The 15,844-nt window shown below is 39.2% G+C and overlaps 1 protein-coding gene and 1 pseudogene across 1 annotated transcript; one reads left to right on the top strand and one right to left on the bottom strand.

Annotated features, from left to right (window-relative positions):
• Positions 1–5,793: 5,793 nt before the first annotated feature.
• Positions 5,794–6,620, top strand: LOC138141919 (elongation factor 1-beta pseudogene; annotated as a pseudogene).
• A 5,500-nt stretch (positions 6,621–12,120) lies between these two features.
• On the bottom strand, positions 12,121–13,053 carry OR10X1 (olfactory receptor family 10 subfamily X member 1). Its single transcript, XM_069062809.1, has one exon. It carries the CDS (start codon positions 13,051–13,053, stop codon positions 12,121–12,123), a length of 933 nt encoding a protein of 310 aa, XP_068918910.1.
• Between the last annotated feature and the right edge of the window lie 2,791 nt (positions 13,054–15,844).

Here is a 15,844-nt window from a genome sequence, read left to right as displayed (position 1 = left end):
AAGTTACTTAACCCCGATTGCTTTAAAAAAAAATGTTCCCTGATAAATTAGAATGAGAGGGCAAAATAGAAATTGAAAGAATTCACTAATCACCACTTGGAAATGATCGCAAAATGAAAACTCCCAGGAACATCATGACCAAATTCCAAAGCTCACAGATCAAGGATAAAGTATTACAAGCAACCAAAAAAAAATAATCTAAGTATCATGGAACCACACCCAGGATTACATAGGATTTGGCAGCTTCCACATTAAAGAGCCAGAAGACTTGGAATATGATATACTAGAAAGCAAAGGAGTTAGGGATACAATCAAGAATCACTTAACCAGAAAAAGTAAATAAAATCTTTCAGGGGAAAAATTGGAAATTTTAAGTAATAGAGGACTTTCAAGTATTTTAAATTAAAAGACCAGAGCTGAACAAAAAAAATGACCTCCAAATACAATAGTCAAGGAACATATAAAAAAAAAAAACAACTAAAAAAAAAACAAAACCAAGAGAAAGCATAAGAAATTCAATAAGGTTAAACTATTTATATTTTTAAATGACAAGATAATATTTGTAGCTTTAGTACTGTAAGAGTAATTAGAAAGACAGAGGGTGTGGATATGTTATTTGATGGGATATCCCCCCCCAAAAAAAGGAAAGGGATGAGAAAGAAAATTTCAATAGAAGAAGGGGGCTGAGCTTAAATGGGGTAAATTGTCCTACATAAACGAGTCATGAAAGAGTCACTATAATGGAGAAGAAGATGGGGAGGAGTGGTGATTGAATACAGACTGACGCACATTATTTTTCACTTTGTTTTCTTTTATTCGAGTCTTTTTGTACAAAATGACTAATATGGACATGTTTTGCATAATTGAATACTAACTTATATCTAATTGCTTAGGGAGTGGGGAGGGGAGGGAGAAATTGGATTTGGAACTCAAAATTTTAAATAAAAATGTTTCTTTAAAAAAATTAAATAAAAGATAAAATATAGTTATCAAAATATTTTAAATAATTTCATAAATATATAAAATCAAAATAAAATGATTTTTTTAAAAGCACACAGACCCTCTTCCTGAAGGCAAGCCATTCTGCTCTAAACAGCTTTAATTGATAGAAACATTTTTTTTTTCCCCCTCGCTGACATCAAATCTAAATTAGCCACTTTGCAACTTCAACTCGTTGCTCCTAATTTTGCCTTCTGGGACCAAAATGAACCAGTCTGAACTCTCTTACATATGGCAGCCCTGTAAACATGAAAATGGTTATGTCCCTCATAAATCTCTTCTCCAGGGTAAACATCTTGAGTCCTTCAAGCAGTGCTCGTTCGCCATGGATTCCATACTCTTCATCATCTTGCATGTCCTGTTTTGGGAGCTCTTCAGTCCATCCTTAACAAAATGCAGCATTTGGGACTGAGCTCAATATGCCAGAAATGATCAGAATCAATGTCTCCAGCTGCCCTTCGAGAAGCCACAATGAAAGACATTTTAAAATATTCAAGACACTGAGCGACCTTGAAGAATTCACTTCAGCTCTCCAAAACTCAGTATCTTCTTATGTAAAATGAGGGGTTTGGCCTGGATGATATCCACATTTCCAGTTTTGGAATTCTATGCTTCATCATTGTCCCCACTTTAACTTCAGGTTGTTCCATCTCCCAGAGGAGTTAAAGGCAAGGGCAACAGAAGTATCTCTCAAACACCAGACATACCATCCTCACGCTTCCCCCCCCCCCATTCCCCTCTGATCTATCTCTCTAGCCTTACTTCTACCTTCTCACGCTCACATCCAACTCAACTGATCAAAGATATTTAGAGAATGTTTACTACGTGTCAGGTACTGTGCTAAGCTCAGAGAATACAAAGAAAGGCAAAATGTCTCTTCTTTAGAGGAAATTACATTTTAATGGAAGAAACATTATAGATAAATAGATAATGGATATATATATATATATATATATATACAGAGAGAGAGAGAGAGATGATAGATAGATGAATAGGAAGGTAGATACAGAAGAGATAAATAGAGCATTTAGTAAGTACTTACTATGTATCAGGAACTTCACAGAGCACTAGATATACAAAAAATAAAAACAAAATAATTCCTAATCTTAAGGGATTAATTTTATAAATTTTAATAAATGAAGACAAAGTATAAAGAAGATCTGCATAGGGCGAGGAGGGAATGAGTGTACCTGCCCAGCCACTGTAGCGGTCGAGCAGGCTGGAGGGTGAGCTGGAAGTAGAAAATAGGAGCATTGGAACTGGTTTTCTCATTATATGGGGGTTCTGGACACCTGCTTTGTAGGGTTGTTGTGAGGATCAAATGAGAGGATATATGTGTAACATGGTTTATGTAGGTCACTCTCCCCAAGTCTATTACCTTTTACCCTCTCTTCTCCCCTCCCCATTTCCCTTCAGGGGAACAGGGAGGGTCTTTTCTCTGCTTAAAGTCTTACTAAATTCCTCTCACTTTATGGGTTCAGTAATTAGCATTTAGCCAATAAAAACCAGATTAGTTTTTACAAAGAGGGATGTACTTCAAACATATAACAAAAGCAAGTGCTTACTAGATGTGTGACCTTGGGCAAGTCACTTAACCCCAATTGCTTTGCCTTCCCCCCTCCAAAAAAACAACAACAAAAAAAAACAAGTATACAGACATTTCCCCCAATAACTCAGGGGCATAATGCCCTTTATACAATCTCAGTTTCTCAGGGGTAGGAGGGAATTTGCTTCACTTTTTAGGTTCCTATATGCCATTAGCCCTATTAAGTTCAATCTCACAGCCCAGCTGGGCTAGCATCCCCAGATGCTTGGTCCTCAGAGCCGCTGGACTCTCTGCAAGTCCTGCTCTGGATGTAGGTTGTTGTTGTTTGTCCTTTGTTCTCGAAGAGGACCAATGACATCAGGAAGGGCATGTCTTCACTTGCAAGTGGATTGGATTTAAATGAGGCAGGGCTGTGCAAAGTTACCAGCCTCACTCTCTCCTCCAGAGCATCTGGATCCAGTGGCAAGATATAGATCAGGTGTGGATTATTAGATTCCCAGATTCCTGTGCTTTGAGTTCCTAAACCAAATTAGAGACTCTACTCTTTGTACCTAGAAAGAAAAAGAACACACAAAAAAGTCAAAACCTCACACCCATTTCTCAGGGCCACATGGCCCATGGAAGAGGGGAAGGAGGTGACCTTTTGAGTATCTTCCCTTATGACCAGTGTCATTGACTATTAATGAAAGATAATAATTAATATTTATATAATGCTTCCTATGTTCCAGGCACTGTTAAGCACTTTACAATTATTATTTCCTTTTGTCCTCACAACAATAAAGAAAACTGAGGCAGACCAAAGTTAAGTGACATCTCCAGTGTCCCATAGGCAGTAAGTATCTGAAGCTGAACTTGAACTCAGATTTTCCTGACTCCAGGCTAAACGCTCTGTCCACTACACTACTTAGCTATTTCAGGAAAGGAATCCTTCAACCATTAGGACATGGGCTGAAAGGAAAGGTCTCTTGCAAAAGTGGCTGAGCTGAGTCTCAAAGAAAGCCAGAGATGAGGAAGGAAAAACTTCCCAGCACATGAGCAGCCAGTCCCAAGTTACAGAACTCAGAGGTTGATTTATCATGCATGTTGAGCAACAAATAGGATAGTATTGTTAAATCATAGAGTGCAAGGAGAAGACTGGAATTAGAAATTTCCCCCCCATTGCTCTCCCCCCACAAAATAAAAGATTTTATATTGATTACGGTAGCAATAGAAGCCCCTGGAGTTCATTGAGTTCATTGTTGTCAGACCCACACTTTAGGAAACTTAATTATTTTGAAAGTTGTGCAGAAGATGGATTGAACTGAGGCTAGATCTGAGTCAGAGAACAATTAAAAGCCTTTTGTAAGAGTCCAAACAAAAGGTAATCAGGGCCTGCACTGGAATAGTGGCTATGTGAGTGGAGAGAAGGGGATCTATACAAAAGTGAAGAAGAGAGAATAATACTGAGTTTTCCTTGATAAGACATTCTTACTTGTAAGCCTTTATCTTATGCCTCTAAGAAATCACATTTCATGCACTCTATTTTTATAGTGTTAGGTCCTAAACCTTGTGTGATCCTAGCTGTGGTTCCTGTGTACTTAAACTTTTTTTTGGCTCTTTGCAGTATTTTTTTCCATTTGACATGGAAGCTCTGGATTTTGACTGTGATGTTCCTAGTTTTCCTTTTGAGGATTTTACAGAAGGTAATTGATAGATTCCTCTTATTTTTACTTTGTGCTTTGGTTCTAAGAGATCAAAGCAGTTTCTTTCATGATATATTGAAATATTATTTCCAGGTTCTTTTCATGTTTGTGGTTTTCAGATACTCCATATTTTTTAGTTGCTTCCTGGCTTATTATTATTATTTTAACATTCTTTTTTTGAATTTTGAGTTGCAAATTCTCTCCCTCTTTCCAGTCCCTCCCCATTGAAAAGGCAAGCAATGTGATACTCATTACACGTGTGAAGTAATGCAAAAAAAATAAATTTCCTTATCAGCTATATTAGGAAGGAAGGAAGGAAGGAAGGAAGGAAGGAAGGAAGGAAAAGAAAGAAAGATGCTTCAATCTGCACTCATAGTCTATCATTTCTCTCCCTGGAGGTGGATAGTACATAATTCTTAAATTATCTCTCATTGATCAATTTTCTAGGTGAGTTGTTTTTGATATGCAATAGAATAACATTCATTTTTTAAAAGCTGTGACTTAATTTTAATATTTCCTGTTGTCTCATGGAGTCACTAACTTATTTGGTCCCTTGTAATTTTCAGAAAATCTATTACTTATGTTAGATTTTATACCTCTTGTACCAAACTGTCGATTCTCTTCCTAACTCTCTTCACCATTGCTCTCGTTTCTTTCCTAATTTTTCCTGTAACACTCTCATTTCACTTATAATATTTTTTAAACTTTTTATCCATTTCTTCTGGTATTTCTAAATGATCATATGGGTAGTCGGTGTTTTAATTTGAGGCTTTGCTTGTAGGCATTTTGGAGTTCTTCTCCTCTTCTGGATTTGTGTTTTAGGCATCTCTGACTTCATTTTGTTTGTTTATTTAGTTGTTCTTCCAGAGATCTGTTCTGAGCATCCCAGGGTTGCTGGCCTAACAATGAACTATTTCAGGGCTGAGCCTGTTCCCCTCTGAGTGACCCATTTGTCTCTGCCTTTGGTGATTATCATAAGGTAGTGGAGGACTGAGTGAAAGACATGGTCTTTGGCAATCCCCTTTCTCCTTCCCTCTCAGAGCTTTAGTGACTGAGTTCAGCTTGAGTCCACACTCCAGACCTGGAGCAGTTTACCTGGGCTGAGGCTGAGAACAAGCTCTGCTCTCGAAAAAACTCTATGGGTGTTCTGGAGTCTAAGTCCTGAATCTAGGCTCCTCTGGGAAACCCCTCACTACTGGCTTGGGTCTGGAGTTGACTGATCAATTCTGGGCATCCACAGGTTGCTAGACTACCTCAGAGTTCTGTACACAGGGTTGGTGCTCCCAGATCAAAGAAGATACTATCTGTAAAGTGCTTGACACAATGCCCGGCACACAGTAGATAATTAATAAATGTCTGTTCCCTTCCCTTTTTTTCCCCCATTTTTCTTTTTCTTTATTTGAAGCTATTTTCTACTCATTTTATTTTATTTTGGCCTTGACATGTGGTTTCATTAGTATGGGAACCTTCCTCAATTTTGTTAGTAATATATTTTGTTGATCAATCATTTTTCCGACATGTCTGACTCTTTATGACCCCCTTTGGGGTTTCTTTGAAAAGACACTGAACCTTTTTTCAGTCGGCGGCCGGCGCTAGCGTGTTCACATGCGGCGCTGTTTCGCCACCCTAAGCTCAGTTTCTCCCTCGCCACCGCCACTTTCTCCTCTTCCCGGTCCCTCCCACCACCACCATGGGCTTCGGAGATCTCAAGACACCTGCGGGTCTGCAGCACCTCAATGACTTCTTGGCGGACAAGAGCTACATCGAAGAGATTGTGTCGTCCCAGGCTGACGTTGCAGTATTTGAAGCCGTCGCGGGCCCTCCTCCCGCCGACCTGTACCACGCTCCCGCGGGTATAACCACATTAAGTCCTGTGAGAAGCAAAAGGCCAGCTTGCCAGGAATAAAGAAGGCTTTGGGCAAGTATGGGCCTGCTGATGTGGAAGATACCACCGGAAGTGGAGCTACAGTTGGCAAAGATGATGATGACATTGATCTCTTTGGGTCTGATGAGGAGGAGGAAAGTGAAGCAAAGAAGCTAAGAGAAGAACGCCTTGCTCAGTATGAATCAAAGAAATCAAAAAAACCTGCAACTGTTGCTAAGTCTTCCATCTTACTGAATGTAAAACCTTGGGATGATGAGACAGATATGGCAAAATTGGAGGAATGCGTCAGAAGCATTCAGGCAGATGGCTTGGTCTGGGGATCTTCTAAACTAGTTCCAGTGGGATATGGCATCAAGAAGCTTCAGATACAATGTGTGATTGAAGATGATAAAGTTGGTACAGATATGCTAGAGGAACGGATAACTGCCTTTGAAGACTATGTGCAATCCATGGATGTTGCTGTCTTCAATAAGATCTAAAAACTACCATCCTCAAAAATTACATTTAAATAAAATTTAAATTTTGCAAGCAAGAAAAAAAAAAGACACTGCAGTGGTTTGCCATTTCCTTCTCCATCTCATTTTACAGATGAGGAAACTGAGGTAAACAGGGTTAAGTGACTTGTCCAGGATCACAAGCCAGTCAATTCTGAGGCCGGATTTAAATAAAGGAAGATGAGTCTCCCTGACTCCAGGTCCTATATTCTATCCACTATGTCACCTAGCTGCCCCTAGTAATATACAGAATCACAAAAATCTGGAGCTGAAAAGAACTTCAGCTCCCCCACTTGAGAAAGAATCCCCATTACAACTCTGCTTCTAATCTGTGAGCACCAGGACTGTCAGTGATGTTTAAATGCTGGCATACTCAGGTAAAACCTCAGGTTCCTCATGGGAGAGTGTCCTGGAAGTAATTAAATGTATGACAGTGTCAAGGATCAGGAGAGGGCAGTATATAACCAAACTCTATTAACTTCAAAATAAGAAAAATTGTTCATGTCTGCAGCAAGGGTCTCTAAATGGCAACAGGAATAAAGGAATATGTGAATTCCTTTTCTGCTCCTGTGAAATGGGGATTGGATGAATACCGTAAAGGAAGGTCAGTTTTAGAGAATGTTTCTGGACATAAATTTCTTAAGTGAAAGACTTTGTTTCCAGTTCATTTAAATGATCCTGGGAAGAAAAACAAATAAAGACGTCTTGAGAGCAAGGATGAAAAGGAATTTGTTAACAATACAAGTGTCATAGGGGTAGTAGAAGAAGTAGTAGTAGTAGAAGTAGTAGAATAACTGAGACAGAAGAGGGTGAAGATATATATACATATATATATATAATATATATATTGATGAGTATACCAATACAGGGGCTGCTAGGTGATACAGTGGACTGGGTGTTGTCTAGAATCAGGAAGACTTGAATTCAAATCTGGCCTCAGACACTTACTAGCTGTGTGACCCTGGGCAAGTCACATCATCCTGTTTGCCTCAGTTTCCTCAACTGTAAAAAGAGCTGGAGAAGGAAATGACAAATCTAGTATCTTTGCCAAGAAAACCCCAAATGGGGTCATGGAGAGTCGGACACAACAACTAAACAATAAAAATATCAATGTAACATTAGAAAGGGGTAGTTCATAAGGCAGAGTGTCTGGATTAGGGAAAGAAGTTGGAAAACAAGCTGGAGGGTGCTGGCCATAGGGAAAGAGGAGTACTGGGTAGGGAGATGTAGCAGGGTGGAAAATGTCCATGCAAATATGAATTCAAGATTGAGATGGTGCTCCCTGGGAAGTCAGGTGGAGAGTGATATTTTTGTATGCAGGGATTCAGGGGAGCTACTGTTTTCACAGGCTTTATCCAGAGATGTTTGTTTCATCATCCACTTTTTTTTTCTTTCATGAAGAGGAGAGCTGTGGCATGCTGCTTGATTCAGAGATAACTTCTGGTGCAACTGATAAAACAGCAATTTTCTTTTTTTTAATGTTATTTTATTAAATTTACATATTTTCTTTAATTTTACAATATTCAGTTCCACAATCCCTTGAGATTCAAATTTTCTCCTCCTCCCTCTCCTCCCCGCTTCCCCCCATGGTGGCATGCAATCCAACATAGGCTCTACAAATACCTTCGCATTAAACGTTAGTCAAGTTGTAAAGAAGAATTATAACCAATGAAGTGAACAACGAGAAAGAAGGAACGAAATAAAAGAAAACATAAAAGAGAGAAAGAGCAAGTAGTTTGCTTCAATCTGCATCCAAACTCCATCGTTCTTTTCTCTGGATATGGATATCCTTTCCATCATGAGTCTAAAACAGCAGTTTTCGAGGAGGCACCAGAAAGTAGTGTGGAAGGCTAGGCTTCAGTAAGCTATGGTAAAAAAGTTCACCAGGAACCCTCAGGGACCTTGCGGTAGAGTCCAAATTTCTAGTGGGTTAGAGGTGATTAGAGAAGAGAACCATGGTGGTGAGCAACCAGCCAGTAAGTGAATCAAATACTGTTTCATTTTTATTTTACCCTTTTTAAATTTGAATTTGTGAATGTCTTATAATATACATAGTTATTACCAATGAATGAATAAAGCTTTTATTAAATGCGTACTGTGTCAAGCACAGAGTATATATAAATATGAAAGAGTTCCATTCTCAAAGAGCTCACTTTCTAAATAAGAGAGAGAATACATCAAGGGTACTTCAGCTCCAGGGCCAATGGCAAGGCTGAGGGGTCTTTATGACCAGGCACAGGAGTCTTTGGGGTGCATTAGAAGATCAAATTGTAGTGCCTGATTGTAATCAAATTGTTATAGCAGCAAGACAGATGGTAAGGCTTAATAAACAAGCATTGTTATAAAAGGATTATAATTAATAACTCTCTGTTCATCCAAGGGTTATAATCAACCATGTCCTCCCCATTCCAAAGCAGGATGGGGAGGAATTCATCACCATTGAGGAGAAACTACTCTGAGACATGCTATGTTATTGTGGGAACTTGAGTTTCCACTCACAGGAGTAGGGATTGGCAAATGAATGTTTTTATTGTTCAACTGGAAGGAAAGAGGGCATTGTCAGTAAGTTTGGAGGGAAAGGACACTCACGGGATCTGTTCCTTCTAGGCCCTTCTGTGGCTAATAAAATATGGTCAGCAGGAAGACTGCAGAAAGAGAAAGGGGACTCATACTTTGCAAATGAGTTGTTACATATATTGCATGGGCAGTATTTTTTATTATTTTGCTTCATTTTTTTTTCTTACTGACATAGGTATAAGATAAAAAATTGTAAACAACTAGTCTAAATAATGGAGTCAGATTTGTTCTAATTAAATGTATAAAAATAAGCTGCTAAAGCATCTGGATAAAATTATAAGACCCATGGAAAACAACTGAGTGGCCAATTTAGGTCTTCAAGGGAACATCAGGCCCATGTCTGATGGTCTGCAGGTCAGCCTTCACTTTTTTTTTACTTTTTCTTCCAAAAGGTAGAGTTGGTGGTTGTGGTTTGTGTCAGGAATTGGGCTACATTGCTTTGGAAAGGAAGCAGTTAGGTGATGCTGTACATATAGTCCTGGGTCTGGAGTCAGGAAGGCCTGAATTCAAATCTAATTTCAGACACTCATTCAACCTGTCTGCCTCAGTTTCTAGATCTGTAAAGTGAGGTAATAATAGTACCTATTATCTACCTGGGTGTTATGAGAATAAAATGAGATAATATTTGTAAAGTGCTTTGCAAAATTTTGCAACCACCTATCTAAATGCCATTTACTAAAATCATTATCATCATAATAAAGGACTAAGGTTTAGGACTGACTCAGACCTAGGGCTTAGGATTCATTTCTGTTGATCCCCAGACCCTACAAAGTCAATAGATATAGAATAACTTGCCTAAGGTCATACAGGTCAGTAGCATCTGAGTCAGAATTTCAATCCCCATTCTCAATTTCAAATCTAGAGCTCTTCCAACTACATCGCATTATCTGGCATCCAATTTGAGACAGTTGCAAAAATTATAACAAAAGGGATTGGGGAGTATGTGCTAAAAGGTATAGGAAGATGGCACTTCAGAATCAGAAACAGTGTATATGGCTGCTATCTGTTCTGGGCCCTGGACCAAGTTCCTGAGGTATGGGGACTGGAGGAGCATGCCTACTGAGCCATTTGGGTATGAAGAAAAAAAAATTAATAGTAGTATCTTGGAAATCTGGAAACCCTTTGAAAAGGAAGACCAAAGAAAGGAAGCTTCCCATAGACACAAAGAGGGCCTGATCTGGTATGGAATAGAAGGGAGTTAAATAAGAAAAAGCCAAAGGAAAAACTTCAAGGAGGTGATGCTGTATCTAATACTGGGAAATGATCTTTATGGGACTTTGTAGTACACTAGAGTATTGACCTTCATTCAGTACAGGATATTCAATGTCATTTAATTTAGAACCAAGGCCTAAATTTCAGTCCTGGTTCTTACACTTATTAGATAGCTGATTCTGGGCAAATCATTCATTCTCTGTGGATATCAGCCTACTCATCTATAAGATGAAATTTTACTTCTCCGCTGGGTTGGGCCTACTCTAGACCAGTGCCCACAGAAGTTTAAGCTCAATATTAGAACAAAATGAGAGATTTATAGGTCATTCATCAGTTCACAAAAGGAGATTACTTAGCCATTTCCAGAGTTCATTCATCAAGGGTCAGCACTGAGGATATTTTGAGTGTTCTCAACTGAGTTAACTCTTACCTGAGTTGCCCATCTTGATCCATCAAACAGCTATCAGAAAGATCTTGGAGCTCCTCATAACTGGTCTATAATCATACTTTGAGGAAATGATTCCAATAGCCTGAGCCTTTAGTTGTCTAAAGCAAACAAGACTAGAATATGGTTTCAATACCTTTTAAGAAAAAAACGCTAGTCCAACTTGCAAAGGAGAAAATGCTAGGCTACTGCTCTAACCACAACTATACCACTGAAAGGAGTATCATAAGGAATTTGGTAAATTTTGAAGTACTATTAAAATTATGAGAATAAATAAAAGTTTCATTTACCATATAACCAGACTTTCATTCAAAGTTTCTGAAGAGGGGTCTTAAAATGAAAATACACACATTCACAAAAACATACCAGAGTGATTATTGATTATTAGTGACAGTGATGGGACTATTTCAAGGACTTCAGGAAGATGATGTTGCTTTTTTTTTTAAAGCAATCGGGGTTTAGTAACTTGCTCAAGGTTACACAGCCAGGTGTTTCTGTGTGGGTGCTAAGTGTCTGAGCCCGGATTCGATCCCCAGGTCATCCCGACACTGGAGCCGGTGCTCTTACTCACTGTGAAAGATGATGTTCTTATTTCCCCCTTCTGCCATGGGCTGAATGATAATGCCTGAAAATTCTACCATGAGAGAATCATTTATTTGTTTAAATATTGACCTCTCCATGTGTCTTATTTTACAATACAAATAATTCAGGAAAGGGTCACACATAAATAATTAATAATGTAGTATGACTAGGTTTGCTAAGTTTAGGAGCTGTTGTAAGAACACCGAGGTTGTAGTCCTGAAAGAAAGTGAGTATCTAAATGAAAGATGGTGCTGTGTGCCAGGGGATGCTTGAGCTATTTCACAATTGAGTTGAAGATTTGGTCTGCACACCTTTCTCATTCTCATCCTCACTAATTGTATCTTCAAATATTGATCACTCTTCATTCTAGCTGCTTTTGTCTTATTTCCTGCATACCAGCTCTATTCACCCTCTCAATTGCACATCCTAAATCCCCATAGATTACTAGAATTATGCTCCACTACTTGATTGTATATCCCTACCAGTAACCAATAGATGGTAGAGGTTTCCCTTAGAGGTAAATGGCCACAAGAAAAGGAAAGTCTCCTTTAAGCATGCTGAACACATTTATGCAATTTCTAGAATTTCAGACACTCTTGTTTCCTTCCTGATCTTTGGGAAAGGGGAAAACAATTCAGGTAACAGGGCAAATATCTCACTGTTTCTGAGTGTTTATTGCCAATGACAACTACCCAAGATCATCTGGTTAAGGCAACTTTCTTGCCCAGTACTCTCTTCAGAGAATTCTTCATATCCTTGTTTCTCAGGGTAAAAATGATAGGACTGAGGAAGGGTGTGACAACAGTGTATGGGACAGCCATGAGAGTGTCATCTGCCTCTTGAGTCTCTGGCTTCAAGTAGACAATGGAGGCAAACCCAAAGTGAATGATGACCACGGTAAGGTGGGAGGCACAAGTGGAAAAGGCCTTCTTTCTCCCCTCAGCTGAGGGGATCTTGAGAACCGTAGAGAGAATGAGCATATATGTAAGAATGATGAATAGGAATGTCCCCAGCAAACCAGACACTGAAATAACTGTGACAACAACCTCTTTGATGTCACTATTTAGGCAGGATAATTTGACCACTGCTCGCATGTGGCAGAAGAAGTGTCTGATGAGATTGGAGCCACAGAAGAATCCTGAAAAGATCAATGTTGTCTCTGTCAAGGAGATAAAGAAGCCACCAATCCAAGCCAAAGCCACAAGCTGCCCACATGCTTTGTTAGTCATGAGCGTGGGGTAGCGGAGGGGGTTACAGATAGCTAGGAACCGATCAAGACCCATCACCGTGAGGATGATACAGTTGGTGCCACCGAGTCCAAGGAAGAAACACATCTGGAGGCCACAGCCTGGGACAGAAATGCTCCTATCCTTGGCCAACAGGTCTACCAGCATTTTGGGGATTATGGCTAATGTGTAGCAGGTCTCAGAGAAGGAGAGGGCACCAAGGAAAAGGTACATGGGAGTATGGAGGGCATGGTCCACCCAGGTGAGGGCCATGATGGCCAAGTTGCCAGTGAGGGTGAGAAGGTAGAGAAAGAAGAAGAAAACAAAGAGCACAACCTGCCACTCTGGGTAGACTGAGAAGCCGACAAGGATGAATTCTTCTAGGAATGTCTGATTGATCCTCATTATCCTAAATTTTAGAAAGTTGAAAAACATTATTGGAAACTCTCAGATTTCATCAACTCTCTATTAATTTGCATTCTAATGGATGACAATTATGGCATAGCATATCATACATAAAAACTGAATTAGCAGCAGAGTTCATCTCACCCAATCCATTTATTCCTTTTTTCCTTCTTTTCAAATGAGGAAAATCATACATAGAAGAACTTATTTGTTTAATTCAGGCAGATACTAAGTGGTAGAGGCAGGATTGGAACCTAAGTCCTCTGACACAGTGTAATGCTTTTTCCATGGTACCAGGCAGCATTTTTTTGGATTTAAGTCATGGGATATAAAATTCTATGATCATTTTGAATAAGTTTTTCCAGCAATATTATATTTTCCTTAGGCAAAATTTCAACCTCTTGGATGAACATGAATCTTATTCTCTTGGCATGGCATTGTTCGGGGTTAACTGATGGAGAAAGTACTCTGGAATTTGGTGGGGGACAGAGGAAAGCAAGATTTGAAATTCAGTGCTAGCTGTAAAACTACCTTTTCACTGCCACCATCAGTAATAATCATTATTTCATAGAGAGACAAATGATCCTGACCGAGGGTCTCATATATCTCAGGTACAGAGTCACTATTGGTTGAATGAATCATTGATGGATTGATTGGGAAGTGACATTCTCAATTCCCATTCTACATTCTAAGAAAAAAACTGGGACAATGACTTCCGACACTTGAAGAAGATCAAATATCTCAATATGAAAAACTACCACCCCAGATTGAAATGACATCTGCTCAGAAAGATGAAAGAAAGCAGCCAATGGTCCATTTATAATGGGGGGAAGAGGAAGGCAATAGAAAGAAGAAATATAGAAAGGATCTCCCCAGATCTTTTAGGTGTGAATTTTCATTAGAAGGGGTGGTTGATTCATTTGTTAAGTCATTATTTATTAAGTTTATTTATTACTATGCACAACACACTGTGGCTAGTATTGTAGGTGATACAAAGACATAATACCCATCCTGTAGGACTTTACTGCCTTATAATGCTATTAGGACATACTTACAGGTCATGTATGTATGATAGTCCTACCCTGGGAAATGCTGTTCTGATTGACAAGAGTCCAATATAACTAGGCCATCCCAGAAAAAACTTCTTTTTTCCAGCTATTGTCACCCTGCTGCCCTGCAAATACTGTTCCTGGTATTTTCCACTTCTTGGAAACTATAATCAGATCAACACCACCATTGCATCTGGAAAGCATTTGTCAACCCACTGCCCTTTTGTTCCATCCCCCTTCTCTGTGACTTCCCAGGCCAAGATACCTTATTCAGCACTATTGTATTATGTTTTAGAAAATAAGATCCTTGTGGACAGGCATTGTCTTGCTTTTCTATTTTTATCTGCAACACTTGCACATCTGGCACATAGATTTTTCATTCATACATTCATAAAAGAGCAGAATAAATTCATATAAATTGTTATAGGGGCTTGGGGGGGAGGGAGGAAGCATCTAGATTGTAGTTTTAAAACCATTTGTCTTAGAGTCATAAGACCTGAATCTGAATCTGGTCTCTGCTAATTATTTTTTTCCTTTGCTTTTTGGAGGGCAATTGGGGTTAAGTGAGTTGCCCAAGGTCACACAGCTAGTTTTTGTGTTGAGTGTCTGAGGTCAGATTTGAGCTCAGGTCCTCCTGACTCCAGGGCCAGTGATCTAGCACCACCTAGCCGCCCCTCGTCTCTGCTAATTATTAACTGTATGACTCAGTATCACACAACCTTTGGAGGCTTGATATTTCTTGTCTTTATTTTTTTTTGGAGGGGGGAAGGCAGGGCAATTGGAGTTAAGTGACTTGCCCAAGGTCACACAGCTAATACGTGTGTCAAATGTCTGAGACTGGAATTGAACTCAGGTCCTCCTAACTCCAGGTCCAGTTCTCTACTCACTGCCCCCACCTACCTGTCCCAATTTCCTTGTCTTTAAAATAAGAAAATAGTACTGAATGAATCTCAGAGGTAGAAGGGATCTCTGAAGCTAAGCAGTGCAAATAAACAGGAACAAACAGAAAAAATATAAACAGTACAAAATGAACAGGAGGGCCTTTTACAATGTGAGCCCCTTTGAAAACCTCTAGCAGTCATTGGGAAATTGCTACCTTCCAAGACAGCATCATTTCACTTTTGGAAGTCTTTAAGTAGTAGTGTTTTGTTTTTCTTTTCTTTTCTTTTCATCCAACCCCTCAACTCCTACCTATACATACTGGTTCAGCTTTCAGGGACCGAGAAGAAAAAGAATCAAATCCCTCTTCCATCAAACAGCCATCAAACATCTTCCATCAAAGATCAAACATATGTCCATATGAAGGCAATTCTCATGATCTTCTTGTTAATTCACTTTCTTCAAGGTGTTCTTCAAAATTCCCAATTATTTTAACTGATCCTCAAAAAAAAAGGTATTTAAGTACCTACTTTGTGCCAGGCACTGTACTTACCACTTCACAAGTATTATCTCATTTGATCCTTGTAATCCTTATAGTTGAGGAAACTGAGATGAACAGAGATGAAGTGGCTCACCCAGGGTCATGATGCTAATGAAAGCCTTGCATTACATAGTCACAGAAAAAGACCTCAGTAGTCATCTTACCTGACTTGTATGTAATTGAGAATTCCCTCTAGAACATCTCCATCAGGTGGATAGAGATCCAGTCTCTGCTTGAAGATCTCTAGTGAGGAAGTACCTATTCTTTTCAAAAATTAATTTCCTTTCTGGTTTATTCTAATCTTCAGGAATTTTTTCCTTAC

Source organism: Petaurus breviceps, unplaced genomic scaffold, assembly GCF_028583685.1.
Source record: "Petaurus breviceps papuanus isolate PSGF00001 unplaced genomic scaffold, PetGlider_PUasm1.0 90510, whole genome shotgun sequence".
Taxonomy (NCBI): domain Eukaryota; kingdom Metazoa; phylum Chordata; class Mammalia; order Diprotodontia; family Petauridae; genus Petaurus; species Petaurus breviceps.
Note: the sequence above shows the minus strand (reverse complement) of the source record. Positions and strands in the feature narration are given on the sequence as shown.

What these genes read in the sequence shown, in the direction of transcription:
- OR10X1 (XM_069062809.1), bottom strand. Translation starts at nt 13,053, where the DNA reads ATGAGGATCAATCAGACATTCCTAGAAGAATTCATCCTTGTCGGCTTC.